The 27,386-nt window shown below is 47.8% G+C and overlaps 1 protein-coding gene across 1 annotated transcript in view; it reads right to left on the reverse strand.

The window, feature by feature from the left end:
* Nucleotides 1–27,386, reverse strand: part of LOC118379750 (PDZ domain-containing protein 4-like) — a 70,355-nt gene that overhangs the window by 26,748 nt on the left and 16,221 nt on the right. Inside the window, exons 2-4 of the mRNA XM_052484494.1 lie at nt 8,866–8,916; nt 2,189–2,526; nt 1,145–1,235 (exon numbers count right to left, since the gene is read on the reverse strand). Coding sequence (XP_052340454.1) covers nt 1,145–1,235; nt 2,189–2,526; nt 8,866–8,916 — 480 coding nt within the window. The remainder of the gene's footprint in view (nt 1–1,144; nt 1,236–2,188; nt 2,527–8,865; nt 8,917–27,386) is intronic.

Here is a 27,386-nt window from a genome sequence, read left to right on the forward strand (position 1 = left end):
ATTTGGGACGCAGGCTGGGTCAATTTGGGACGCAGGCTGGGTCGATTCGGGACGCAGACTAGGTCGATTTGGGATGCAGGCTGGGTCGATTTGGGACGCAGGCCGGGTCGATTTGGGACGCAGGCCGGGTCGATTTGGGACGCAGGCCGGGTCGATTTGGGACGCAGGCCGGGTCGATTTGGGACGCAGGCCGGGTCGATTTGGGACGCAGGCCGGGTCGATTTGGGACGCAGGCCGGGTCGATTTGGGACGCAGGCCGGGTCGATTTGGGACGCAGGCCGGGTCGATTTGGGACGCAGCCTGGTTCGATTTGGGACGCAGCCTGGTTCGATTTGGGATGCAGCCTGGTTCGATTTGGGACGCACACTGGGTCGATTTGGGACGCAGACTGGGTCAATTTGGGACGCAGGCTGGGTCAATTTGGGACGCAGCCTGGGTCAATTTGGGGGGCAGGGGGACTTAGGCAGCCTGCTTTGCCACCTTAGTTGTGGGTAGTTGTCTGTGTTCGTGGCCTGTATAGCCCTATTCAGATTCACGTTTGTTTTTGTTGTTTCTTGTTTTGTTGGCGACATTTATAATATAGAGAAATGTACGCTCACCACGCTGCGCCTTGGTTCATACGACGGTCGTGACACAGAGAACAGTTTGACATACTGTAGGTTTATCTAAACACTAGAGTTTTATTTAGGTTTATCTAAACAGTAGAGTTGCATTTAGGTTTATCTAAACAGTAGAGTTTATTTAGGTTTATCTAAACAGTAGAGTTGCATTTAGGTTTATCTAAACAGTAGAGTTTTATTTAGGTTTATCTAAACAGTAGAGTTGCATTTAGGTTTATCTAAACAGTAGAGTTGCATTTAGGTTTATCTAAACAGTAAAGTTGCATTTAGGTTTATCTAAATGGTAAGGTTGTATATAGTTAAATCTAAACAGTAGAGTTTTATTTAGGTTTATCTAAACAGTAGAGTTTTATTTAGGTTTATCTAAACAGTAGAGTTGCATATAGTTAAATCTAAATCTAAATAGTAGAGTTTTATATACTTATATGAACGGTAGAGTTGCATATATTTAAATCTAAACGGTAGAGATGTATATAGGCTAATCTAAAAGGTAGAATTTGATATAGCTACAGTAGATCTCATACCTCGTACTCCAGTTCCTCTTGTCTGTCCACTTCGTGGTGAGCTATGTCAAAGTAGTCGTTGGGATCGTTGTACTCGTGATCGTAGGTACAGCTGTGGAGAGACAGTGTGAAGTAATGGTTTTAAAGGGCTCTGAATACTACTATTGTTAGCACTGTACGTTATACTCTACTCAATGCACTGTATTCTCAGAAAAGATGCTGTAAGTTAGGGTTTGTTTAACTGTTCAGCCCGCGGTGTCCCTTCTGAGGGGAATTCCGTTGGGATCTCAACTTGTTGAGGGTAAGAATAGTAAAATAAACAAAGGTGTCATTTTTATTTTTTTAATTTGGTTGTGCATTAGTAGTTTCCTCTTTTGATGTCAGTCACTGAAAGTCACTCAATTTACATGAGCTAACAACTTATAGATTGGTTTAAGTTGGTTTAGCCAGCTGGCTAATCATGGTCAAATGACTGATTATGGAGATACCGGATGTGGGTATGGAGCCAATAGCGGCCCCTCATGATAAGTTCAGATTTTGTTTTGTGTGACACCCATCCCCATCCATGTTGCCCATCCCTGTTCTAAGTGGACAGCTGGAGAAACAGAAATAATGGCGTAACCGGTCCCTAAATGCTACCAAGGACAATGTTCACATAACAGGATGTACGTTTGATGTTCAAAAACGTATTAGATGGGATCGAACCGAGTAAAATCTGGATCGCATCATGAGTAATCATTTTTGGATTCAAGATGATTGATTACAGACAGACAGACAGACAGACAGACAGACAGACAGACAGACAGACAGACAGACAGACAGACAGACAGACAGACAGACAGACAGTATTTCATTTGTCCTATGGTTGTACGGACATACTCTCAGACAAGACGATAAGGTTGCAGGCATGTACTTCATTCAGCACATAAAGCTGAGATACTACAAATGTACTTACAACTCATTCAGTACATAAAGCTGAGATACTTACATCTCATTCAGTACATAAAGCTGAGATACTTACATCTCATTCAGTACATAAAGCTAAGGTACTACAAATGTACTTACAACTCATTCAGTAGATAAGGGTCCATGAGGTGAGGCAGTGGAGGAGAGGGTGGTGGTTGCGTGGGTGAGGAGCCGCCATGGGATTGGTGGTGGGTTGACCTCCCCACGGTCAGAATATTCTGGAAGCTAATGTCAGTTTGAGTGCAGTTATCCACACAGTCCGGGATGGACACCAGCCCCATGGTGCCTACATTACCCAGGGTACCCCCTGGCCCCAAGGTGCCACCATTACTCCGGTAGCCTCTACATCCCACCACCTGCAGCAGCACAGGACCCTGGGAGTTGGAGTTTGGAGTATTTCTCTCCTGGGGCAGCTGAGATGGTCTCCTTCCTTTGACCTGGAGAGACAGGGGGGTGACAAAGTATTAAAACATGCCAGTCTGAGCATGAGGAACTTAATCGCTCCCAGAAAAAAAAACTATTCACCAGTGAATTGAAACAGTGCATACAGACACACCCCATGAATGTCAAGAACCAATGGTTCCCCTGCGACTCACATGTTATTTTGCCGGGAAACATAAGTAGTTTCTACGGTCCCTAAGCCATGAGCAGTGTCTATGGTCCCTAAGCCATGAGCAGTAGTTTCTACGGTCCCTAGGCCATGAGCAGTGTCTATGGTCCCTAAGCCATGAGCAGTAGTTTCTACGGTCCCTAAGCCATGAGCAGTGTCTATGGTCCCTAAAGCCATGAGCAGTGTCTACAGTCCCTAAAGCCATGAGCAGTGTCTAAAGTGGTAAAGCCCCTAAAGCCATGAGCAGTGTCTACAGTCTCTAAAGCCATGAGCAGTGTCTACAGTCTCTAAAGCCATGAGCAGTGTCTAAAGTCCCTAAAGCCATGAGCAGTGTCCACAGTCTCTAAAGCCATGAGCAGTGTCTAAAGTCCCTAAAGCCATGAGCAGTGTCTAAAGTCCCTAAAGCCATGAGCAGTGTCCACAGTCTCTAAAGCCATGAGCAGTGTCTACGGTCTCTAAAGCCATGAGCAGTGTCTACAGTCTCTAAAGCCATGAGCAGTGTCTACGGTCCCTAAAGCCATGAGCAGTGTCTACAGTCCCATGAGCAAGCCATGAGCAGCAGTCGGTCCCTAAAGCCATGAGCAGTGTCTACGGTCCCTAAAGCCATGAGCAGTGTCTACAGTCCTAAAGCCATGAGCAGTGTCTACAGTCCCTAAAGCCATGAGCAGTGTCTACAGTCTCTAAAGCCATGAGCAGTGTCTAGCCATGAGCAGCTGTGGTCTAAAGCCGGTCCCTAAAGCCATGAGCAGTGTCTACGGTCCCTAAAGCCATGAGCAGTGTCTACAGTCTCTAAAGCCATGAGCAGTGTCTACGGTCCCTAAGCCATGAGCAGTGTCTACGGTCCCTAAGCCATGAGCAGTGTCTGTGGTCTCTAAAGCCATGAGCAGTGTCTACGGTCCCTAAAGCCATGAGCAGTGTCTACGGTCCCTAAGCCATGAGCAGTGTGTCCCTAAAGCCATGAGCAGTGTCTACGGTCCCTAAGCCATGAGCAGTGTCTAAGCCATGAGGTCTCTAAAGCCATGAGCAGTGTCTACGGTCCCTAAAGCCATGAGCAGTGTCTGTCAGTGTCCTAAAGCCATGAGCAGTGTCTACAGTCTCTAAAGCCATGAGCAGTGTCTACAGTCTCTAAAGCCATGAGCAGTGTCTACGGTCCCTAAAGCCATGAGCAGTGTCTACGGTCCCTAAAGCCATGAGCAGTGTCTACGGTCCCTAAAGCCATGAGCAGTGTCTACAGTCTCTAAAGCCATGAGCAGTGTCTACATGGTCCCTAAAGCCATGAGCAGTGTCTACAGTCTAAAGCCTAAAGCCATGAGCAGTGTCTACAGTCTCTAAAGCCATGAGCAGTGTCTACAGTCTCTAAAGCCATGAGCAGTGTCTGTGGTCCCTAAGTCATGAGCAGTGTCTACGGTCCCTAAAGCAGTGTCATGAGCAGTGTCTACGGTCCCTCTACGGTCCCTAAAGCCATGAGCAGTGTCTACAGTCCCTAAAGCCATGAGCAGTGTCTACAGTCTCTAAAGCCATGAGCAGTGTCTACGGTCCCTAAAGCCATGAGCAGTGTCTACAGTCCCTAAAGCCATGAGCAGTCTAAAGCCATCTACAGTCCCTAAAGCCATGAGCAGTGTCTACAGTCCCTAAAGCCATGAGCAGTGTCTACAGTCCCTAAAGCCACGGTCCCTAAAGCCATGAGCAGTGTCTACAGTCTCTAAAGCCATGAGCAGTGTCTACAGTCTCTAAAGCCATGAGCAGTGTCATGAGCAGTGTCCTCTAAAGCCATGAGCAGTGTCTACAGTCATGAGCAGTGTCTAAAGCCATGAGCAGTGTCTACGGTCCCTAAAGCCATGAGCAGTGTCTACAGTCCCTAAAGCCATGAGCAGTGTCTACAGTCCCTAAAGCCATGAGCAGTGTCTACAGTCCCTAAAGCCATGAGCAGTGTCTGTGGTCCCTAAAGCCATGAGCAGTGTCTGTGGTCCCTAAAGCCATGAGCAGTGTCTACAGTCTCTAAAGCCATGAGCAGTGTCTACGGTCCCTAAGCCATGAGCAGTGTCTACAGTCTCTAAAGCCATGAGCAGTGTCTACGGTCCCTAAGCCATGAGCAGTGTCTACAGTCTCTAAATCCATGAGCAGTGTCTACGGTCCCTAAGCCATGAGCAGTGTCTACAGTAAAGTCAGTGTCTACAAAGCCATGAGCAGTGTCTACGGTCCCTAAAGCCATGAGCAGTGTCTACAGTCTCTAAATAAAGCCATGAGCAGTGTCTACAGTCCCTAAAGCCATGAGCAGTGTCTACAGTCCCTAAAGCCATGAGCAGTGTCTACTGTGGTCTCTAAAGCCATGAGCAGTGTCTACAGTCCCTAAAGCCATGAGCAGTGTCTACAGTCTCTAAATCCATGAGCAGTGTCTACGGTCCCTAAGCCATGAGCAGTGTCTAGCAGTCTCCCTAAAGCCATGAGCAGTGTCTACGGTCCCTAAAGCCATGAGCAGTGTCTACAGTCCCTGAAGCCATGAGCAGTGTCTAAAGTCCCTAAAGCCATGAGCAGTGTCTACAGTCCCTAAAGCCATGAGCAGTGTCTACAGTCTCTAAAGCCATGAGCAGTGTCTACAGTCTCTAAAGCCATGAGCAGTGTCTACAGTCCCTAAAGCCATGAGCAGTGTCTACAGTCTCTAAAGCCATGAGCAGTGTCTACGGTCCCTAAAGTCTACGGTCCCTAAAGCCATGAGCAGTGTCTACAGTCTCTAAAGCCATGAGCAGTGTCTACAGTCTCTAAAGCCATGAGCAGTGTCTACAGTCTCTAAAGCCATGAGCAGTGTCTACAGTCTCTAAAGCCAAGAGCAGTGTCTACGGTCCCTAAGCCATGAAGTGTCTTTAAATGAGCAGTGTACGGTCCCTAAAGCCATGAGCAGTGTCTACGGTCCCTAAGCCTTGAGCAGTGTCTACAGTCTCTAAAGCCATGAGCAGTGTCTACAGTGTCTAAACAGTCTCTAAAGCCAAGACAGTGGGTCCCTAAAAAAGTATTTAGTGTCAGTCCCCCAGCAGTGTACGGTCCCTAAGTTCTCCCAGTCTTAAAAAGAGATGAAAGAGGCCTGTAATTTTCATCATAGGTACACTTCAACCATAAAGCCAAGAGCAGTGACGGTCCCTAAAGCCATGAGCAGTGTTACGGTCCCTAAAGAAAAACGGTCCCTAAAGCCAAAATGTCTACATTGTAGTGATTTTTCCCTAAAGCCATGACCAGTGTCTACGGTCCCTAAGCCATGAGCAGTGTCTACGGTCCCTAAAATGAGCAGTGTCTGGAGCCAAATCTACAGTCCCTAAAGCCATGAGCAGTGTCTGTGGCCCCTAAGCCATGAGCATACGGTTAAAGCCATGAATAGTGTCTGTGGAAAGCCATGAAGTGTTACGGTCCCTAAAGCCAAAAGTTTCTCAATGAGCAGTTTGTTATATAGCCCTTTGTCCCTAAGCAATGACAGATGTCAAACGTGTTTACAGTCCCTAAAAGCAGTGTTTCTTCCCTAAAGTTTTCTACAGTCACTAAGCCTGATTTTGTCCCATTAAGCCATGAGCAGATCTTCTCTAAAGCCAGAGCAGTGTCTGTGGTCCCTAAGCCATGAGCAGTGTCTGTGGTCCCTAAGCCATGAGCAGTGTCTACGGTCCCTAAGCCATGAGCAGTGTTACGGTCCCTAAAGCCATGAGCAGTGTCTACGGTCCTTTCAACTCCCTCCAAGCCATGATTTTCTAAAGCCAAGAGCATGGGGTTGCCATGACCAGATCTGGAGCCATGAGCAGTGCTACGGTCCCTAAAGCCCAGTGTCTTGGCCCCTAAGCCATGAGCAGTGTCTACAGTCCCTAAAGCCATGAGCAGTGTCTTCTAAGCCATGAGCAGTGTCTACGGTCCCTAAAGCCTTGAGCAGTGTCTGTCCCTGGGATCAGTGTCAGTCCCTAAAGCCATGAGGAACGGTTCCTAAAGCCCAGTGTCACGGTCCCTAAAGCCATGAGCAGTGTCTACAGTCTCTAAAGCCATGAGCAGTAGTGTCTACGGTCCCTAAGCCATGAGCAGTGTCTACGGTCCCTAAGCCATGAGCAGTAGTGTCTACGGTCCCTAAGCCATGATCTCACGGTCCCTAAGCCATGACATGGTCCCCATTCATTCAGTTTCCTACGGTTAAAGCCATGAGCAGTAGGATCAGCCATGAGCAGTCCTGGTCCCATTTGCACGGAAAAGCAGCCCCATAAGCCATGAGATAGTTCTACGGTCCCTAAGCCATGAGCCCCATGCCACAGTTTAGGTCCCTAAGCCATGAGCAGTAGTTCGGTCCCTTGCCATGCAAGTGTCTATGGTCAGCATGAGCAGTAGTGTCTACGGTCCCTAAGCCATGAGCAGTAGTTTCTACGGTCCCTAAGCCATGAGCAGTAGTTTCACGGTCCCTAAGCCATGAGCAGTAGTGTCTACGGTCCCTAAGCCATGAGCAGTTATACGGTCCCTTCAGTGTCTGTCCCTAAAGCCATGAGCAGTGTCTACAGTCTCTAAAGCCATTCTGTGGTCCCTAAAGCCATGAGCTTACGGTTAAGCCATGAGATCACGGTCCCTAAAGCCATGAGCATGCTCGGTCCCTAAGCCATGAAACGGTCCCTAAGCCATGAGCAGTGTCTACGGTCCCCATGAGCAGTGTCTACGGTCCCTAAAGCCATGAGCAGTGGCGGTTAAGCATGAGGTACACGGTCCCTAAGCCTGGTCACGGTCCCTAAGCCATGAGCAGTGTCTACGGTCCCTAAGCCATGAGCAGTGTTTACAGTCCCTAAAGCCATGAGCAGTGTTTACAGTCCCTAAAGCCATGAGCAGTGTCTAGTCTCTAAGCCATGAGTAGTAGTTTCTACGGTCCCTAAGCCATGAGCAGTGTCTACAGTCTCTAAAGCCATGAGCAGTGTCTGTGGTCCCTAAGCCATGAGCAGTGTCTACGGTCCCTCTACGGTCCCTAAGCCATGAGCAGGTCTACGGTCCCTAAGCCATGAGCAGTAGTTTTGGTCCCAGCCTGAGCAGTAGTGTCTACGGTCCCTAAGCCATGAGCAGTAGTGTCTATGGTCCCACCATGAGCAGTGTGTTCTAAGCCATGGAGTAGTTTTGCTCACTGTTCTTGTAAATCATTTTCACGGTCCCCCATGGGGTGAGAGCCATGAGCAGTGAGCCCATGATCAGTCCCTAAAGGAGATTATCAGTGGTCTTGTATGTCCCAGCCATGAGCAGTGTCTACGGTCCCTAAAGCCATGAGCAGTGATTTCTTCAAACCAACGGTCCCTAATTGTAGATTCAGTCTTCCCAGCCTGTGCAGGTCTACGGTCCCAATTTTGTTTCTGAGGTGTCCGGTTTGACAGCTCTTTGGTCTTGGCCATAGTGGAGTTTGGACGGTGTGACTGTTTGAGGTTGTGGACAGGTGTCTTTATACTGATAACAAGTGTTTACAGTCAAACAGCAGTGTTTACAGTCCCTAAAGCCATGTCATGAGCAGTGTCTACAGTCTTAAAGCCATGAGCAGTGTCTGTGGTCCCTGGGGCCATGACAGGTAACGGTCCCTAAGCCATGAGCAGTGTCTACGGAGCCATGAGCAGAGGTTCCTAAAGCCTGAGCTTACAGTCTCTAAAGCCATGAGCAGTGTTACAGTCTCTAAAGCCATGAGCAGTGGTCTCTAAAGCCACGAGAGTGCCAGAAATCTTGCTTGTTTGTAGGTGACCAAGCAGTGTCTACAGTCTCTAAAGCCATGAGCAGTATCTATTCTCTAAAGCCATGAATTTGTCTAAATAAATGTATTAAAATCCTACAATGTGATTTTTCTCATTTTGTCTGTCATAGTTGAAGTGGACCTATGATGAAAATTACAGGCCTCTCTCATCTTTTTAAGCGGGAGAACTTGCACAATTGGTGGCTGACTAAATACTTTTTTTTGCCCCACTGTATGTGATGTGACCCAGTTCATCCACAAGATTGAGTTAGTTCTTTGAGCTTTAGCCTAGGCATGAACTCAGGGAGCTAATCGTCTTTTGATAGAAACATAGTTGTACAATGAAACATGATGAATTCCCGCATGTCAACAACAACAAAAACACACAAATTGCTTTTAGAATAAATAGAAAACTGGTGGGGGAAAAGATGAGTTAGAGTTGTGTTGAATTCCCACCTTGTTGCAATGTCCATCAAGAGGTCTCAGTGTCCCGTTTATGTAGCCCTTCTGTTGGTAGAGAGAGAAGACATGTCATTGAAGGTTAGGGATAGGGCTTAAATGGTTGGTATGTGTGAAGTACAGGAGGGCTATGCTTCAAGGGTTGGTATGTGTGAAGTACGGGAGGGCTATGCTTCAAGGGTTGGTATGTGTGAAGTACAGGAGGGCTATGCTTAAAGGGTTGGTATGTGTGAAGTACGAGAGGGCTATGCTTCAAGGGTTGGTATGTGTGAAGTAGGAGGGCTATGCTTCAAGGGTTGGTATGTGTGAAGTACAGGAGGGCTATGCTTACAGGAGGGCTATGCTTCAAGGGTTGGTATGTGTGTACAGGAGGGCTATGCTTCAAGGGTTGGTATGTGTGAAGTACAGGAGGGCTATGCCTAAAGGGTTGGTATGTGTGAAGTACAGGAGGGCTATGCTTCAAGGGTTGGTATGTGAAGTGAGAGGGCTATGCTTCAAGGGTTGGTATGTGTGAAGTACAGGAGGGCTATGCTTAAAGGGTTGGTATGTGTGAAGTACAGGAGGGCTATGCTTCAAGGGTTGGTATGTGTGAAGTACAGGAGGGCTATGCTTAAAGGGTTGGTATGTGTGAAGTACAGGAGGGCTGTGCTTAAAGGGTTGGTATGTGTGAAGTACGAGACTTAAAGGGTTGGTATGTGTGAAGCGGGAGGGCTATGCTTCAAGGGTTGGTATGTGTGAAGTACAGGAGGGCTATGCTTAAAGGGTTGGTATGTGTGAAGTACAGGAGGGCTATGCTTCAAGGGTTGGTATGTGTGAAGTACAGGAGGGCTATGCCTAAAGGGTTGGTATGTGTGAAGTACAATGCCTAAAGGGTTGGTTGTGAAGTACAGGAGGGCTATGCTTCAAGGGTTGGTATGTGTGAAGTACAGGAGGGCTATGCCTAAAGGGTTGGTATGTGTGAAGTACAGGAGGGCTATGCTTAAAGGGTTGGTATGTGTGAAGTACAGGAGGGCTATGCCTAAAGGGTTGGTATGTGTGAAGTACAGGAGGGCTATGCCTAAAGGGTTGGTATGTGTGAAGTACAGGAGGGTTGCTTCAAGGGTTGGTATGTGTGAAGTACGGGAGGGCTATGCTTCAAGGGTTGGTATGTGTGAAGTACAGGAGGGCTATGCTTCAAGGGTTGGTATGTGTGAAGTACAGGAGGGCTATGCTTCAAGGGTTGGTATGTGTGAAGTACAGGAGGGCTATGCTTCAAGGGTTGGTATGTGTGAAGTACAGGAGGGCTATGCTTAAAGGGTTGGTATGTGTGAAGTACAGGAGGGCTATGCTTAAAGGGTTGGTATGTGTGAAGTACAGGAGGGCTGTGCTTAAAGGGTTGGTATGTGTGAAGTACAGGAGGGCTATGCTTCAAGGGTTGGTATGTGTGAAGTACAGGAGGGCTATGCTTAAAGGGTTGGTATGTGTGAAGTACAGGAGGGCTGTGCTTAAAGGGTTGGTATGTGAGAAGTACGAGAGGGCTATGCTTCAAGGGTTGGTATGTGTGAAGTACGGGAGGGCTATGCTTCAAGGGTTGGTATGTGTGAAGTACAGGAGGGCTATGCTTCAAGGGTTGGTATGTGTGAAGTACAGGAGGGCTATGCCTAAAGGGTTGGTATGTGTGAAGTACAGGAGGGCTATGCTTAAAGGGTTGGTATGTGTGAAGTACAGGAGGGCTATGCTTAAAGGGTTGGTATGTGTGAAGTACAGGAGGGCTATGCCTAAAGGGTTGGTTGTGAAGTACAGGAGGGCTATGCTTAAAGGGTGGTATGTGTGAAGTACAGGAGGGCTATGCTTCAAGGGTTGGTATGTGTGAAGTACGGAGGGCTATGCTTAAAGGGTTGGTATGTGTGAAGTACAGGAGGGCTATGCTTCAAGGGTTGGTATGTGTGAAGTACAGGAGGGCTATGCTTCAAGGGTTGGTAAGGGTTGGTATGTGTGAAGTACGAGAGGGCTATGCTTCAAGGGTTGGTATGTGTGAAGTACGAGAGGGCTATGCTTCAAGGGTTGGTATGTGTGAAGTACAGGAGGGCTATGCTTCAAGGGTTGGTATGTGTGAAGTACAGGAGGGCTATGCTTAAAGGGTTGGTATGTGTGAAGTACAGGAGGGCTATGCTTCAAGGGTTGGTATGTGTGAAGTACGAGAGGGCTATGCTTCAAGGGTTGGTATGTGTGAAGTACAGGAGGGCTATGCTTCAAGGGTTGGTATGTGTGAAGTACAGGAGGGCTAGTACAGGAGGGCTATGCTTCAAGGGTTGGTATGTGAAGTACAGGAGGGCTATGCTTCAAGGGTTGGTATGTGTGAAGTACAGGAGGGCTATGATTCAAGGGTTGGTATGTGTGAAGTACAGGAGGGCTATGCTTAAAGGGTTGGTATGTGTGAAGTACAGGAGGGCTAAGTGGTATGTGTGAAGTACAGGAGGGCTATGCTTAAAGGGTTGGTATGTGTGAAGTACAGGAGGGCTATCAAGGGTTGGTATGTGTGAAGTACAGGAGGGCTATGCTTAAAGGGTTGGTATGTGTGAAGTACAGGAGGGCTGTGCTTAAAGGGTTGGTATGTGTGAAGTACGGGAGGGCTATGCTTCAAGGGTTGGTATGTGTGAAGTACAGGAGGGCTATGCTTCAAGGGTTGGTATGTGTGAAGTACAGGAGGGCTATGCTTAAAGGGTTGGTATGTGTGAAGTACAGGAGGGCTATGCCTAAAGGGTTGGTATGTGTGAAGTACAGGAGGGCTATGCTTCAAGGGTTGGTATGTGTGAAGTACAGGAGGGCTATGCTTCAAGGGTTGGTATGTGTGAAGTACAGGAGGGCTATGCTTAAAGGGTTGGTATGTGTGAAGTACAGGAGGGCTATGCTTCAAGGGTTGGTATGTGTGAAGTACAGGAGGGCTATGCCTAAAGGGTTGGTATGTGTGAAGTACAGGAGGGCTATGCCTAAAGGGGTATGTGTTACAGGAGGGCTATGTCAAGGGTTGGTACAGGAGGGCTATGCTTCAAGGGTTGGTATGTGTGAAGTACAGGAGGGCTATGCTTAAAGGGTTGGTATGTGTGAAGTACAGGAGGGCTATGCTTAAAGGGTTGGTATGTGTGAAGTACAGGAGGGCTATGCTTAAAGGGTTGGTATGTGTGAAGTACAGGAGGGCTATGCTTCAAGGGTTGGTATGTGTGAAGTACAGGAGGGCTATGCTTAAAGGGTTGGTATGTGTGAAGAAGGGTATGCTTCAAGGGTTGGTACTTCAAGGGTTGGTATGTGTGAAGTACAGGAGGGCTATGCTTAAAGGGTTGGTATGTGTTACAGGAGGGCTATGCTTAAAGGGTTGGTATGTGTGAAGTACAGGAGGGCTATGCTTAAAGGGTTGGTATGTGTGAAGTACAGGAGGGCTATGCTTAAAGGGTTGGTATGTGTGAAGTACAGGAGGGCTATGCTTAAAGGGTTGGTATGTGTGAAGTATGCTTAAAGGGTTGGTATGTGTGAAGTACAGGAGGGCTATGCTTCAAGGGTTGGTATGTGTGAAGTACAGGAGGGCTATGCTTAAAGGGTTGGTATGTGTGAAGTACAGGAGGGCTATGCTTCAAGGGTTGGTATGTGTGAAGTACAGGAGGGCTACAAGGGTTGGTATGTGTGAAGTACAGGAGGGCTATGCTTAAAGGGTTGGTATGTGTGAAGTACAGGAGGGCTATGCTTAAAGGGTTGGTATGTGTGAAGTACAGGAGGGCTATGCTTAAAGGGTTGGTATGTGTGAAGTACAGGAGGGCTATGCTTAAAGGGTTGGTATGTGTGAAGTACAGGAGGGCTATGCTTAAAGGGTTGGTATGTGTGAAGTACAGGAGGGCTATGCTTAAAGGGTTGGTATGTGTGAAGTACAGGAGGGCTATGCTTCAAGGGTTGGTATGTGTGAAGTACAGGATGTGTGAAGGGCTATGTAAGGGTTGGTAGGAGGGCTATGCTTCAAGGGTTGGTATGTGTGAAGTACAGGAGGGCTATGCTTAAAGGGTTGGTATGTGTGAAGTACAGGAGGGCTATGCTTAAAGGGTTGGTATGTGTGAAGTACAGGAGGGCTATGCTTCAAGGGTTGGTATGTGTGAAGTACAGGAGGGCTATGCTTCAAGGGTTGGTATGTGTGAAGTACAGGAGGGCTATGCTTCAAGGGTTGGTATGTGTGAAGTACAGGAGGGCTATGCTTCAAGGGTTGGTATGTGTGAAGTACAGGAGGGCTATGCTTCAAGGGTTGGTATGTGTGAAGTACAGGAGGGCTATGCCTAAAGGGTTGGTATGTGTGAAGTACAGGAGGGCTATGCTTCAAGGGTTGGTATGTGTGAAGTACAGGAGGGCTATGCTTCAAGGGGCTGTGAAGTACAGGAGGGCTATGCTTAAAGGGTTGGTATGTGTGAAGTACAGGAGGGCTATGCTTCAAGGGTTGGTATGTGTGAAGTACGAGAGGGCTATGCTTCAAGGGTTGGTATGTGTGAAGTACAGGAGGGCTATGCTTAAAGGGTTGGTATGTGTGAAGTACAGGAGGGCTATGCTTAAAGGGTTGGTATGTGTGAAGTACAGGAGGGCTATGCCTAAAGGGTTGGTATGTGTGAAGTACAGGAGGGCTATGCTTCAAGGGTTGGTATGTGTGAAGTACAGGAGGGCTATGCTTCAAGGGTTGGTATGTGTGAAGTACAGGAGGGCTATGCTTAAAGGGTTGGTATGTGTGAAGTACAGAGGGCTATCTAAAGGGTTGGTATGTGTGAAGTACAGGAGGGCTATGCTTAAAGGGTTGGTATGTGTGAAGTACAGGAGGGCTATGCTAAAGGGTTGGTATGTGTGAAGTACAGGAGGGCTATGCTAAAGGGTTGGTATGTGTGAAGTACAGGAGGGCTATGCCTAAAGGGTTGGTATGTGTGAAGTACAGGAGGGCTATGCTTCAAGGGTTGGTATGTGTGAAGTAAAGGGCTATGCTTCAAGGGTTGGTATGTGAAGTACAGGAGGGCTATGCTTCAAGGGTTGGTATGTGTGAAGTACAGGAGGGCTATGCCTAAAGGGTTGGTATGTGTGAAGTACAGGAGGGCTATGCCTAAAGGGTTGGTATGTGTGAAGTACAGGAGGGCTATGCTTAAAGGGTTGGTATGTGTGAAGTACAGGAGGGCTATGCTTAAAGGGTTGGTATGTGTGAAGTACAGGAGGGCTATAAAGGGCCTAAAGGGTTGGTATGTGTGAAGTACAGGAGGGCTATGCTTAAAGGGTTGGTATGTGTGAAGTACAGGAGGGCTATGCCTAAAGGGTTGGTATGTGTGAAGTACAGGAGGGCTATGCTTAAAGGGTTGGTATGTGTGAAGTACAGGAGGGCTATGCTTAAAGGGTTGGTATGTGTGAAGTACAGGAGGGCTATGCTTAAAGGGTTGGTATGTGTGAAGTACAGGAGGGCTATGCTTAAAGGGTTGGTATGTGTGAAGTACAGGAGGGCTATGCCTAAAGGGTTGGTATGTGTGAAGTACAGGAGGGCTATGCTTCAAGGGTTGGTATGTGTGAAGTACAGGAGGGCTATGCTTCAAGGGTTGGTATGTGTGAAGTACAGGAGGGCTATGCTTCAAGGGTTGGTATGTGTGAAGTACAGGAGGCTATGCTTCAAGGGTTGGTATGTGTGAAGTACAGGAGGGCTATGCTTAAAGGGTTGGTATGTGTGAAGTACAGGAGGGCTATGCCTAAAGGGTTGGTATGTGTGAAGTACAGGAGGGCTCAAGGGTTGGGGTTCAAGGGGTATGTGTGAAGTACAGGAGGGCTAGTGCCTAAAGGGTTGGTATGTGTGAAGTACAGGAGGGCTATGCTTAAAGGGTTGGTATGTGTGAAGTACAGGAGGGCTATGTTAAAGGGTTGGTATGTGTGAAGTACAGGAGGGCTATGCTAAAGGGTTGGTATGTGTGAAGTACAGGAGGGCTATGCTTAAAGGGTTGGTATGTGTGAAGTACAGGAGGGCTATGCTTAAAGGGTTGGTTGGTATACAGGAGGGTGCTTAAAGGGTTGAATGTACAGGAAGTACAGGAGGGGCTTAAAGGGTTGGTATGTGTATGCTATGCTTCAAGGGTTGGTATGTGTGAAGTACAGGAGGGCTATGCCTAAAGGGTTGGTATGTGTGAAGTACAGGAGGGCTATGCTTAAAGGGTTGGTATGTGTGAAGTACAGGAATGCTTAAAGGGTTGGTATGTGTGAAGTACAGGAGGGCTATGCTTCAAGGGTTGGTATGTGTGAAGTACAGGAGGGCTATGCTTCAAGGGTTGGTATGTGTGAAGTACAGGAGGGCTATGCTTAAAGGGTTGGTATGTGTTACAGGAGGGCTATGCTTCAAGGGTTGGTATGTGTGAAGTACAGGGGGAGGGCTATGCTTAAAGGGTTGGTATGTGTGAAGTACAGGAGGGGCTATACAGGAGGGCTTGCTTCAAGGGTTGGTATGTGTGAAGGGTACAGGAGGGTACAGGAGGGCTATGCTTCAAGGGTTGGTATGTGAGAGGGCTATGCTTAAAGGGTTGGTATGTGTGAAGTACAGGAGGGCTATGCTTCAAGGGTTGGTATGTGTGAAGTACAGGAGGGCTATGCTTCAATGCTTCAAGGGTTGGTATGTGTGAAGTACAGGAGGGCTATGCTTAAAGGGTTGGTATGTGTGAAGTACAGGAGGGCTATGCCTAAAGGGTTGGTATGTGTGAAGTACAGGAGGGCTATGCTTCAAGGGTTGGTATGTGTGAAGTACAGGAGGGCTATGCTTCAAGGGTTGGTATGTGTGAAGTACAGGAGGGCTATGCTTCAAGGGTTGGTATGTGTGAAGTACAGGAGGGCTATGCTTCAAGGGTTGGTATGTGAGAAGTACAGGAGGGCTATGATTCAAGGGTTGGTATGTACAGGAGGGCTATGCTTAAAGGGTTGGTTTGTGTACAGGAGGGCTATATAAAGGGTTGGTATGTGTGAAGTACAGGAGGGCTATGCCTAAAGGGTTGGTATGTGTGAAGTACAGGAGGGCTATGCTTCAAGGGTTGGTATGTGTGAAGTACAGGAGGGCTATGCTTAAAGGGTTGGTATGTGTGAAGTACAGGAGGGCTGTGCTTAAAGGGTTGGTATGTGTGAAGTACAGGAGGGCTATGCTTCAAGGGTTGGTATGTGTGAAGTACAGGAGGGCTATGCCTAAAGGGTTGGTATGTGTGAAGTACAGGAGGGCTATGCTTCAAGGGTTGGTATGTGTGAAGTACAGGAGGGCTATGCTTAAAGGGTTGGTATGTGTGAAGTACAGGAGGGCTATGCTTCAAGGGTTGGTATGTGTGAAGTACAGGAGGGCTATGCTTCAAGGGTTGGTATGTGTGAAGTACAGGAGGGCTATGCTTAAAGGGTTGGTATGTGTGAAGTACAGGAGGGCTATGCTTCAAGGGTTGGTATGTGTGAAGTACAGGAGGGCTATGCTTCAAGGGTTGGTATGTGTGAAGTACAGGAGGGCTATGCTTCAAGGGTTGGTATGTGTGAAGTACAGGAGGGCTATGCTTCAAGGGTTGGTATGTGTGAAGTACAGGAGGGCTATGCTTCAAGGGTTGGTATGTGAGAAGTACATCACATATTATCCATGGAAATTTGAATACACAGAGATACCGTGACGAGTTCCTGAGGCCCGTTGTCGTGCCATTCATCCCCGACCATTACCTCATGTTTCACTATGAGAATGCACAGCCCCGTGTCACAACGGTCTGTACACAATTCCTGGAAGCTGAACATGTCCCAGTTCTACCATGGCCTGCATTCTCTTTGATTGAAGGTAAGTTGACTGAGAACACATTGTCATTTACAGCAACGACCTGGGGAATAATTACAGGGGAGAGGAAGGTTGAGGAATGAGCCAATTGGAAGCTGGGGATGATTCGGTGACCATGATGGTATGAGGGCAAGGCTGGGAACATAGCCAGCACACCGGGGTTAACTGGTAACTCTCACCCTACTCTTACGATACGTGCCATGAGATTTTTAGTGACCACAGAAAGTCAGGATATCCCCTCTAATGTCTATACACTCGTACATACACACATACACGCACGCAAACACACACACACGCACGCACAAACATACACACACATAACATAATTAACCAAATGAATCCCACCGTTCCTGCAAGGTTCTCCATGTGTATGAGATGTGAGCTAGTTATCTATGGGCCATGGTGAGCACAGCTCGGGGCCTATAGAGTGTATACTACACACTAAATAAATCATTGATTCATTAGATTCCAGGTGTTGTCATCCGGTTTCCTCGAGGGAAATACATACATTTCCATGGATAATATGTGATGGGTGTTCATTGGCCGTAGCTTATACCTGCCCATACCATAACTCACAGGAGATTGGTGGCGCCTTAATTGTGGAGAACGGGCTCGTGGTAATGACTGGAGCGGATTCGGTGGAATGGTATCAAATACATCAAACACATTGGTTAACAGGTGGTTGATGCCATTATAGCTCCGTTCCGGGCCATTGTCCCCTCGGCAGCCTTCTGTGCCACAACCCATCGGCACGATGGGGCACTCTGTTCACAACGTTGACATCAGCAAAACCTCTCGCCCCATTCACACTGTCTGCCATCTTTCCGGGTACAGTTGAAACAGGATTCATCTGAGAAGAGCACACTGAAGTCGGTTACTAAGGCCGAAATGCAGTCAGGTCAAGACCGTGGTGAAGACGACGAGCATGCAGATGAGATCTTTCCTGAGATGGTTTCTGACAGTTTTTGCCAGGTGGTTGGTCTCAGATAATCCCGCAGGTGAAGAAGCCAGCTGTAAAAGTCCTGGGCTGGCATGGTTACATGTGGTCTGCAGTTGTGAGGCCGGTTAGATGTGCGGCACAATTCTCTTAAACGATGTTGGAGGTGGCATATGGTAGAGAAATGAACATTGCATTTTAGAGTGGCATTTTATTGTCCCCAGCACAAGGTGCACCTATGTAATGATCATGCTGTTTAATCAGCTTCTTGATATACCACACCTGTCAGGTGGATGGATTAGCTGAGGCAAAGGAGAAATGCTCACTGACATGGATGTAAACAAATTTATTCACAAAAATTTAGAGAAAAAAGCTTTTGTGCGTATCGAAAATGTGAGGGATCTTCTTTTTTTTCAGCACATGAAACACGGGACCAACATTTTCCATTATATTTATGTTCAGTATGTTCCAGAATGTTCCCAAAACTGGACCCTCAAACATCAGGGGAACATTACGTGGAAACATTGCAAAAACATTCTCGTTCCCTAGAATAGTTGGGCACTCCTGTCCTGTCTAGTGTAGTGACTACTCACTGATTCCCACACCTCATTGACTACTCACTGATTCCCACACCTCATTGACTACTCACTGATTCCCACACCTCATTGACTACTCACTGATTCCCACACCTCATTGACTACTCACTGATTCCCACACCTCATTGATTACTCACTGATTCCCACACCTCATTGACTACTCACTGATTCCCACACCTCATTGACAATTCGCTGATTCCCACATCCCATTGGCTATTCACTGATTACCATAACTCATTGACTATTCACTGATTACCATAACTCATTGACTATTCACTGTACCCAATCATTGCACATTTCTATCCTTGTTCCCAACCTCCATCTCCCTGTACCGTTCTCTCTCTCTCCGTCTCTCCCTCTAGCTATCCCCATCACCCCCTCATTTTTTTCATCACGGCTGAGAGGACTCAATCAAAGCCTCATGAACCTCAAAAATTTCTGCTAAGGATGTTTATCTCTCACAAATCTCCCCCCATCTCTCTCTATCCCTAACCCTCTCTCTAACATCCCCCTCTCTCTATCCCTAGATTGACCCCTCACCCCCATCATTCCTCCGCTCCCCAATCCTCCCCTCCCCTCCCCTCCCCTCTCTCTATCCCTAGATTGACGCCCCAACCCCATCATTCCTCCACTCCCCAATCCACTCAGTCCCGTAATGGGTGTCAAACAAGGCTAATGTAACTCTCTGATGGATCTGATACCAGGCTAGTTTTTTTTATCATCTTCTGTGTTAAGCCCTTAGAGCCTAGTTAGGTGTTCTATGGGGACACCAGAGACTGGATCAGTGATTGGTCCTCAGAGCATAGCTTGGTGAGTCTATGGGGACACCAGAGACTGGATCCAGTGATTGGTCCTCAGAGCATAGCTTGGTGAGTCTATGGGGACCCGAGAGACTGGATCCACTGATTTGTCCTCAGAGCATAGCTTGGTGAGTCTATGGGGACACCAGAGACTGGATCCACTGATTGGTCCTCAGAGCATAGCTTGGTGAGTCTATGGGGACACCAGAGACTGGATCCACTGATTGGTCCTCACAGCATAGCTTGGTGAGTCTATGGGGACACCAGAGACTGGATCCACTGATTGGTCCTCACAGCATAGCTAGGTGAGTCTATGGGGACACCAGAGACTGGATCAGTGATTGGTCCTCACAGCCTAGTTAGGTGTTCTATGGGGACACCAGAGACTGGATCCAGTGATTGGTCCTCAGAGCATAGTTAGGTGAGTCTATGGGGACACCAGAGACTGGATCCACTGATTGGTCCTCACAGCATAGTTAGGTGAGTCTATGGGGACACCAGAGACTGGATCCAGTGATTGGTCCTCACAGCATAGCTTGGTGAGTCTATGGGGACACCAGAGACTGGATCCACTGATTGGTCCTCACAGCCTAGTTAGGTGAGTCTATGGGGACACCAGAGACTGGATCCACTGATTGGTCCTCACAGCCTAGTTAGGTGAGTCTATGGGGACACCAGAGACTGAACAGAACATGGCCAAGATGTTCAAATGTTCATAAATGACCAGCATGGTCCAATAATAATAAGGCAGAACAGTTGAAACTGGAGCAGCAGCACGGCCAGGTGGACTGGGGACAGCAAGGAGTCATCATGTCAGGTAGTCCTGAGGCATGGTCCTAGGGCTCAGGTCCTCCGAGAAGGTGAGTCTATGGGGACACCAGAGACTAGATCCAGATTATTATCAATCAACTGTAATGACTAGTGCACGTGTATTGCTTAATGTGAAAACAGTGTAATATACAGTAATTTACTGTACATTAGCGTACCTCACTCAAAGGAACACGTGTCTTACATTCTTTGCTATTGGATGAAATTATTGTTAAAATAACTACGTTTGGTAAGATATGACTAGGATGTGTTTTGGTGGCCATTAAATGGATGTAGTCATTATATTTCACAGATATTTTGGTTCAGCGGTTGTGTGGTGAAACATTTCTACAAACAAAATGAACAACGAAAGGTTTCGATTATCAGACTGGAGTTTTTTTACTATGTTTTCTGAAAATTAATTCATGTGAAAATAGTACCAACATTTTACTTTACCTTTATTTAACAAGGTAAGTCAGTTAAGAACAAATTCTTATTTTCAATGACGGCCTAGGAACAGTGGGTTAACTGCCTGTTCAGGGGCAGAACGACAGATTTGTACCTTGTCATCTCGGGGATATGAACTTGCAACGGTTGCTAGTCCACTGCTCTAACCACTAGGCTACCCTGCCGCCTCTACACTCTAACCACTAGGCTACCCTGCCACCCCTACACTCTAACCACTAGGCTACCCTGCCACCCCTACACTATAACCACTAGGCTACCCTGCCACCCCTACACTCTAACCACTAGGCTACCCTGCCACCCCTACACTCTAACCACTAGGCTACCCTGCCACCTCTACACTCTAACCACACTCTAACCACTAGGCTACCCTGCCACCCCTACACTCTAACCACTAGGCTACCCTGCCACCCCTACACTCTAACCACTAGGCTACCCTGCCACTCCTACACTCTAACCACTAGGCTACCCTGCCACCCCTACACTCTAACCACTAGGCTACCCTGCCACCCCTACACTCTAACCACTAGGCTACCCTGCCACCTCTACACTATAACCACTAGTCTACCCTGCCACCTCTACACTCTAACTACTAGGCTACCCTGCCGCCTCTACACTCTAACCACTAGGCTACCCTGCCACATCTACACTCTAACCACTAGACTACCCTGCCACCTCTACACTCTAACCACTAGGCTACCCTGCCACCTCTACACTCTAACCACTAGGCTACCCTGCCACCTCTACACTCTAACCACTAGGCTACCCTGCCACCTCTACACTCTAACCACTAGGCTACCCTGCCACCTCTACACTCTAACCACTAGGCTACCCTGCCACCTCTACACTCTAACCACTAGGCTACCCTGCCGCCTCTACACTCTAACCACTAGGCTACCCTGCCGCCTCTACACTCTAACCACTAGGCTACCCTGCCACCTCTACACTCTAACCACTAGGCTACCCTGCCACCTCTACACTCTAACCACTAGGCTACCCTGCCACCCCTACACTCTAACCACTAGGCTACCCTGCCACCCCTACACTCTAACCACTAGGCTACCCTGCCACCCCTACACTCTAACCACTAGGCTACCCTGCCACCTCTACACTCTAACCACTAGGCTACCCTGCCACCTCTACACTCTAACCACTAGGCTACCCTGCCACCCCTACACTCTAACCACTAGGCTGCCTGCCACCTAGGCTACACTCTAACTACTAGGCTGCCTGCCACCCCTACACTCTAACCACTAGGCTACCCTGCCACCCCTACACTCTAACCACTAGGCTACCCTGCCACCTCTACACTCTAACCACTAGGCTACCCTGCCACCTCTACACTCTAACCACTAGGCTACCCTGCCGCCCCTACACTCTAACCACTAGGCTACCCTGCCGCCCCTACACTCTAACCTAACTAGGCTACCCTGCCACCCCTACACTCTAACCACTAGGCTACCCTGCCACCTCTACACTCTAACCACTAGGCTACCCTGCCGCCTCTACACTCTAACCACTAGGCTACCCTGCCGCCTCTACACTCTAACCACTAGGCTACCCTGCCACTGTGTGTGTGTGTGTGTGTGTGTGTGGGGGGAGGTTCATTACTGTGTCTCTCTGCGTGTCAGTGTGAGGAAGCATTGCCTTGTCTAATGACCCCAGTTGCCTTGACAACGGCATCCCATTGAGACAAATCTGACAGATACAGAGGGAGAGAGGGAAAGAGAGAGAAGGAGTCAATGATAGAGGGAGACAGGGAGAATGGGAGAGAGGGAGACAGGGAGAATGGGAGACAGGGAGAGAAGGAAACAGGAAGAGGAGACAGGGAGACAGGGAGAGAAGGAAACAGGGAGAGGAGACAGGGAGAATGGGAGACAGGGAGAGAAGGAAACAGGGAGAGGAGACAGGGAGAATGGGAGACAGGGAGAGGAGCCTGCTGGTTTTATGTTCTACCGGATAATTAATACACCTGGTGTCCCAGGTTTAAATCAGTCCCTGATTTGAAGGGAACAATGAAAAAATGCAGCACAGGGAGAGAAGGAGACAGGGAGATAAGGAGACAGGGAGACAGGAAGAGGAGACAGGGAGATAAGGCGACAGGGAGAGGAGACAGGGAGATAAGGAGACAGGGAGACAGGAAGAGGAGACAGGGAGACAGGGAGAGGAGACAGGGAGAATGGGAGAGGAGACAGGGAGAAAGGGAGAGGAGACAGGGAGACAGGGAGAGGAGACAGGGAGAGAAGGAGACAGGGAGATAAGGAGACAGGGAGACAGGAAGAGGAGACAGGGGAACAGGAAGAGGAGACAGGGAGAATCGGAGAGGAGACAGGGAGAATGGGAGAGGAGACACGGGAGGGGAGACAGGGAGAATGGGAGAGGAGACAGGGAGAATGGGAGAGAAGGAGACACGGGAGGGGAGACAGGGAGATAAGGAGACAGGGAGAGAAGGAGACAGGGAGAGAAGGAGACAGGGAGAAAGGGAGAGGAGACAGGGAGATAGGGAGAGGAGACAGGGAGACAGGAAGAGGAGACAGGGAGACAGGGAGAGGAGACAGGGAGAATCGGAGAGGAGACAGGGAGAAGAGAAGGAGACACGGGAGGGGAGACAGGGAGATAAGGAGACAGGGAGAGAAGGAGACAGGGAGAGAAGGAGACAGGGCGAGAAGGAGACAGGGAGAGGAGACAGGGAGAGAAGGAGACAGGGAGATAAGGAGACAGGGAGACAGGAAGAGGAGACAGGGAGATAAGGCGACAGGGAGAGGAGACAGGGAGATAAGGAGACAGGGAGAGAAGGAGACAGGGAGAGAAGGAGACAGGGAGACAGGGAGACAGGGCGAATGGGAGAGAAGGAGACAGGGAGAGGAGACAGGGAGAGAAGGAGACAGGGAGAGGAGACAGGGAGAGAAGGAGACAGCGAGAGGAGACAGGGAGAGAAGGAGACAGGGAGAGAAGGAGACAGGGAGAGAAGGAGACAGGGAGACAGGGAGACAGGACGAATGGGAGAGAGGGAGACAGGGAGAATGGGAGAGAGGGAGACAGGGAGAGAAGGAGACAGGGAGACAGGGCGAATGGGAGAGAGGGAGACAGGGAGAATGGGAGAGAGGGAGAGAAGGAGACAGGGATACAGGGAGAGAAGGAAACGGTGAGAGGAGACAGGGAGACAGGGGAAGAGGGAGATAAGGAGAGAAGGAGATGGGGAGAAAGGGAGAGAAGGAGACAAGGAGAGAAGGAGACAGGGAGGCAGGGAGAGAAGGAGACAGGGAGAGGAGACAGGGAGACAGGGAAAAGGGAAGAGAGGGAGACAGAGAAAGAGAGCCTGACTGCTAGCCAGACACACAGAGTGGGTGTAGTGTGAAAGATTAATAATGATGGAATGGTCCAGTCTGGTTGAATGTTTATTTATTTATTTAACAAGGCAAGTCAGTTCAGATCAAATTCTTATTTACAGTGATGGCCTAGGAACAGTGTGTTAACTGCCTTGTTAATGGGCAGAATGACAGATTTGTACCTTGTCTGTTCGAGGATTTAATCTTGCAACTTTACGGTTACTGGCCCAACACTCTAACAACCAGGCTACCTGCCGGTTCATTCAAACAGCTCCTGTCTGGTTAAATGGTTCATTCAAATGGCTCCTGTCTGGTTAAATGATTCATTCATACGACTCCAGTCTGGTTAAATGGTTCATTCAAATGGCTCCTGTCTGGTTAAATGGTTCATTCAAACAGCTCCTGTCTGGTTAAATGGTTCATTCAAACAGCTCCTGTCTGGTTAAATGGTTCATTCAAATGGCTCCTGTCTGGTTTAATGGTTCATTAATACGACTCCAGTCTGGTTAAATGATTCATTCAAATGGCTCCTGTCTGGTTTAATGGTTCATTAATACGACTCCAGTCTGGTTAAATGATTCATTCAAATGGCTCCTGTCTGGTTAAATGGTTCATTCAAATGGCTCCAGTCTGGTTTAATGGTTCATTCATACGACTCCAGTCTGGTTTTATGATTCATTCATACGACTCCAGTCTGGTTAAACGATTCATTCATACGACTCCAGTCTGGTTTTATGATTCATTCATACGACTCCAGTCTGGTTGAATGATTCATCCATACGGCTCCGGTCTGGTTTAATGATTCAGTCATACGACTCCAGTCTGGTTAAATGGTTCATTCGTACGACTCCAGTCTGGTTAAATGGTTCATTCATACGACTCCAGTCTGGTTTAATGGTTCATTCATACGACTCCAGTCTGGTTAAATGGTTCATTCATACGACTCCAGTCTGGTTAAATGGTTCAGTCATACGACTCCAGTCTGGTTAAATGGTTCATTCATACGACTCCAGTCTGGTTAAATGGTTCATTCATACGACTCCAGTCTGGTTAAATGATTCATTCATACGACTCCAGTCTGGTTAAATGGTTCATTCATACGACTCCAGTCTGGTTAAATGGTTCATTCATACGACTCCAGTCTGGTTAAATGGATTAATTCATACGACTCCAGTCTGGTTAAATGATTCATTCATACGACTCCAGTCTGGTTAAATGGTTCATTCATACGACTCCAGTCTGGTTAAATGATTCATTCATACGACTCCAGTCTGGTTAAATGGTTCATTCATACGACTCCAGTCTGGTTAAATGATTCATTCATACGACTCCAGTCTGGTTAAATGGTTCAGTCATACGACTCCAGTCTGGTTAAATGGTTCATTCATACGACTCCAGTCTGGTTTTATGATTCATTCATACGACTCCAGTCTGGTTAAATGATTCATTCATACGACTCCAGTCTGGTTAAATGGTTCATTCATACGACTCCAGTCTGGTTAAATGGTTCATTCATACGACTCCAGTCTGGTTAAATGATTCATTCATACGACTCCAGTCTGGTTAAATGGTTCATTCATACGACTCCAGTCTGGTTAAATGGTTCATTCATACGACTCCAGTCTGGTTAAATGGTTCATTCATACGACTCCAGTCTGGTTAAATGGTTCATTCATACGACTCCAGTCTGGTTAAATGGTTCATTCATACGACTCCAGTCTGGTTAAATGGTTAATTCATACGACTCCAGTCTGGTTAAATGGTTCATTCATACGACTCCAGTCTGGTTAAATGATTCATTCATACGACTCCAGTCTGGTTTAATGATTCAGTCATACGACTCCAGTCTGGTTAAATGGTTCATTCATACGACTCCAGTCTGGTTAAATGGTTCATTCATACGACTCCAGTCTGGTTAAATGGTTAATTCATACGACTCCAGTCTGGTTAAATGGTTCATTCATACGACTCCAGTCTGGTTGAATCACTTCCCCACTGGACATAGTGTTTAGATGAATGTTGTTTCCACGTAATTTCAATTAAATGACATTGAACCAACATGGAATGCCCAGTCATCCATCTACCTCATCCCCTATCTGTAAACAGCCCATCCATCTACCTCATCCCCTATCTGTAAACAGCCCATCCAACTACCTCATCCCCTATCTGTCAACAGCCCATTTAACTACCTCATCCCCTATCTGTAATCAGCCCATCCAACTACCTCATCCCCTATCTGTTAACAGCCCATCCAACTACCTCATCCCCTATCTGTAAACAGCCCATCCAACTACCTCATCCCCTATCTGTAATCAGCCCATCCAACTACCTCATCCCCTATCTGTTAACAGCCCATCCAACTACCTCATCCCCTATCTGTCAACAGCCCATCCATCTACCTCATCTCTATCTGTAAACAGCCCATCCAACTACCTCATCCCCTATCTGTAAACAGCCCATCCAACTACCTCATCTCCTATCTGTAATCAGCCCATCCAACTACCTCATCCCCTATCTGTAAACAGCCCATCCAACTACCTCATCCCCTATCTGTCAACAGCCCATTTAACTACCTCATCCCCTATCTGTAAACAGCCCATCCAACTACCTCATCCCCTATCTGTAAACAGCCCATCCATCTACCTCATCCCCTATCTGTAATCAGCCCATCCAACTACCTCATCCCCTATCTGTAAACAGCCCATCCAACTACCTCATCCCCCTATCTGTAAACAGCCCATCCATCTACCTCATCCCCTATCTGTAAACAGCCCATCCAACTACCTCATCCCCTATCTGTAAACAGCCCATCCAACTACCTCATCTCCTATCTGTAATCAGCCCATCCAACTACCTCATCCCCTATCTGTAAACAGCCCATCCAACTACCTCATCCCCTATCTGTCAACAGCCCATTTAACTACCTCATCCCCTATCTGTAAACAGCCCATCCAACTACCTCATCCCCTATCTGTAAACAGCCCATCCAACTACCTCATCCCCTATCTGTAAACAGCCCATCCAACTACCTCATCCCCTATCTGTAAACAGCCCATCCAACTACCTCATCCCCTATCTGTAAACAGCCCATCCATCTACCTCATCCCCTATCTGTAAACAGCCCATCCAACTACCTCATCCCCTATCTGTAAACAGCCCATCCAACTACCTCATCCCCTATCTGTAAACAGCCCATCCATCTACCTCATCCCCTATCTGTAAACAGCCCATCCAACTACCTCATCCCCTATCTGTAAACAGCCCATTTAACTACCTCATCCCCTATCTGTAAACAGCCCATCCATCTACCTCATCCCTATCTGTAAACAGCCCATCCAACTACCTCATCTCCTATCTGTAATCAGCCCATCCAACTACCTCATCCCCTATCTGTAAACAGCCCATCCAACTACCTCATCCCCTATCTGTAATCAGCCCATCCAACTACCTCATCCCCTATCTGTAAACAGCCCATCCAACTACCTCATCCCCAATCTGTAAACAGCCCATCCAACTACCTCATCCCCTATCTGTAATCAGCCCATCCAACTACCTCATCTCCTATCTGTAAACAGCCCATCTATCCAACTACCTCATCCCCTATCTGTAATCAGCCCATCCAACTACCTCATCCCATATCTGTAAACAGCCCATCCAACTACCTCATTCCCTATCTGTAAACAGCCCATCCAACTACCTCATCCCATATCTGTAAACAGCCCATCCAACTACCTCATCCCCTATCTGTAAACAGCCCATCCAACTACCTCATTC

Source organism: Oncorhynchus keta, chromosome 28 (genome assembly GCF_023373465.1).
Source record: "Oncorhynchus keta strain PuntledgeMale-10-30-2019 chromosome 28, Oket_V2, whole genome shotgun sequence".
Lineage (NCBI taxonomy): Eukaryota > Metazoa > Chordata > Actinopteri > Salmoniformes > Salmonidae > Oncorhynchus > Oncorhynchus keta.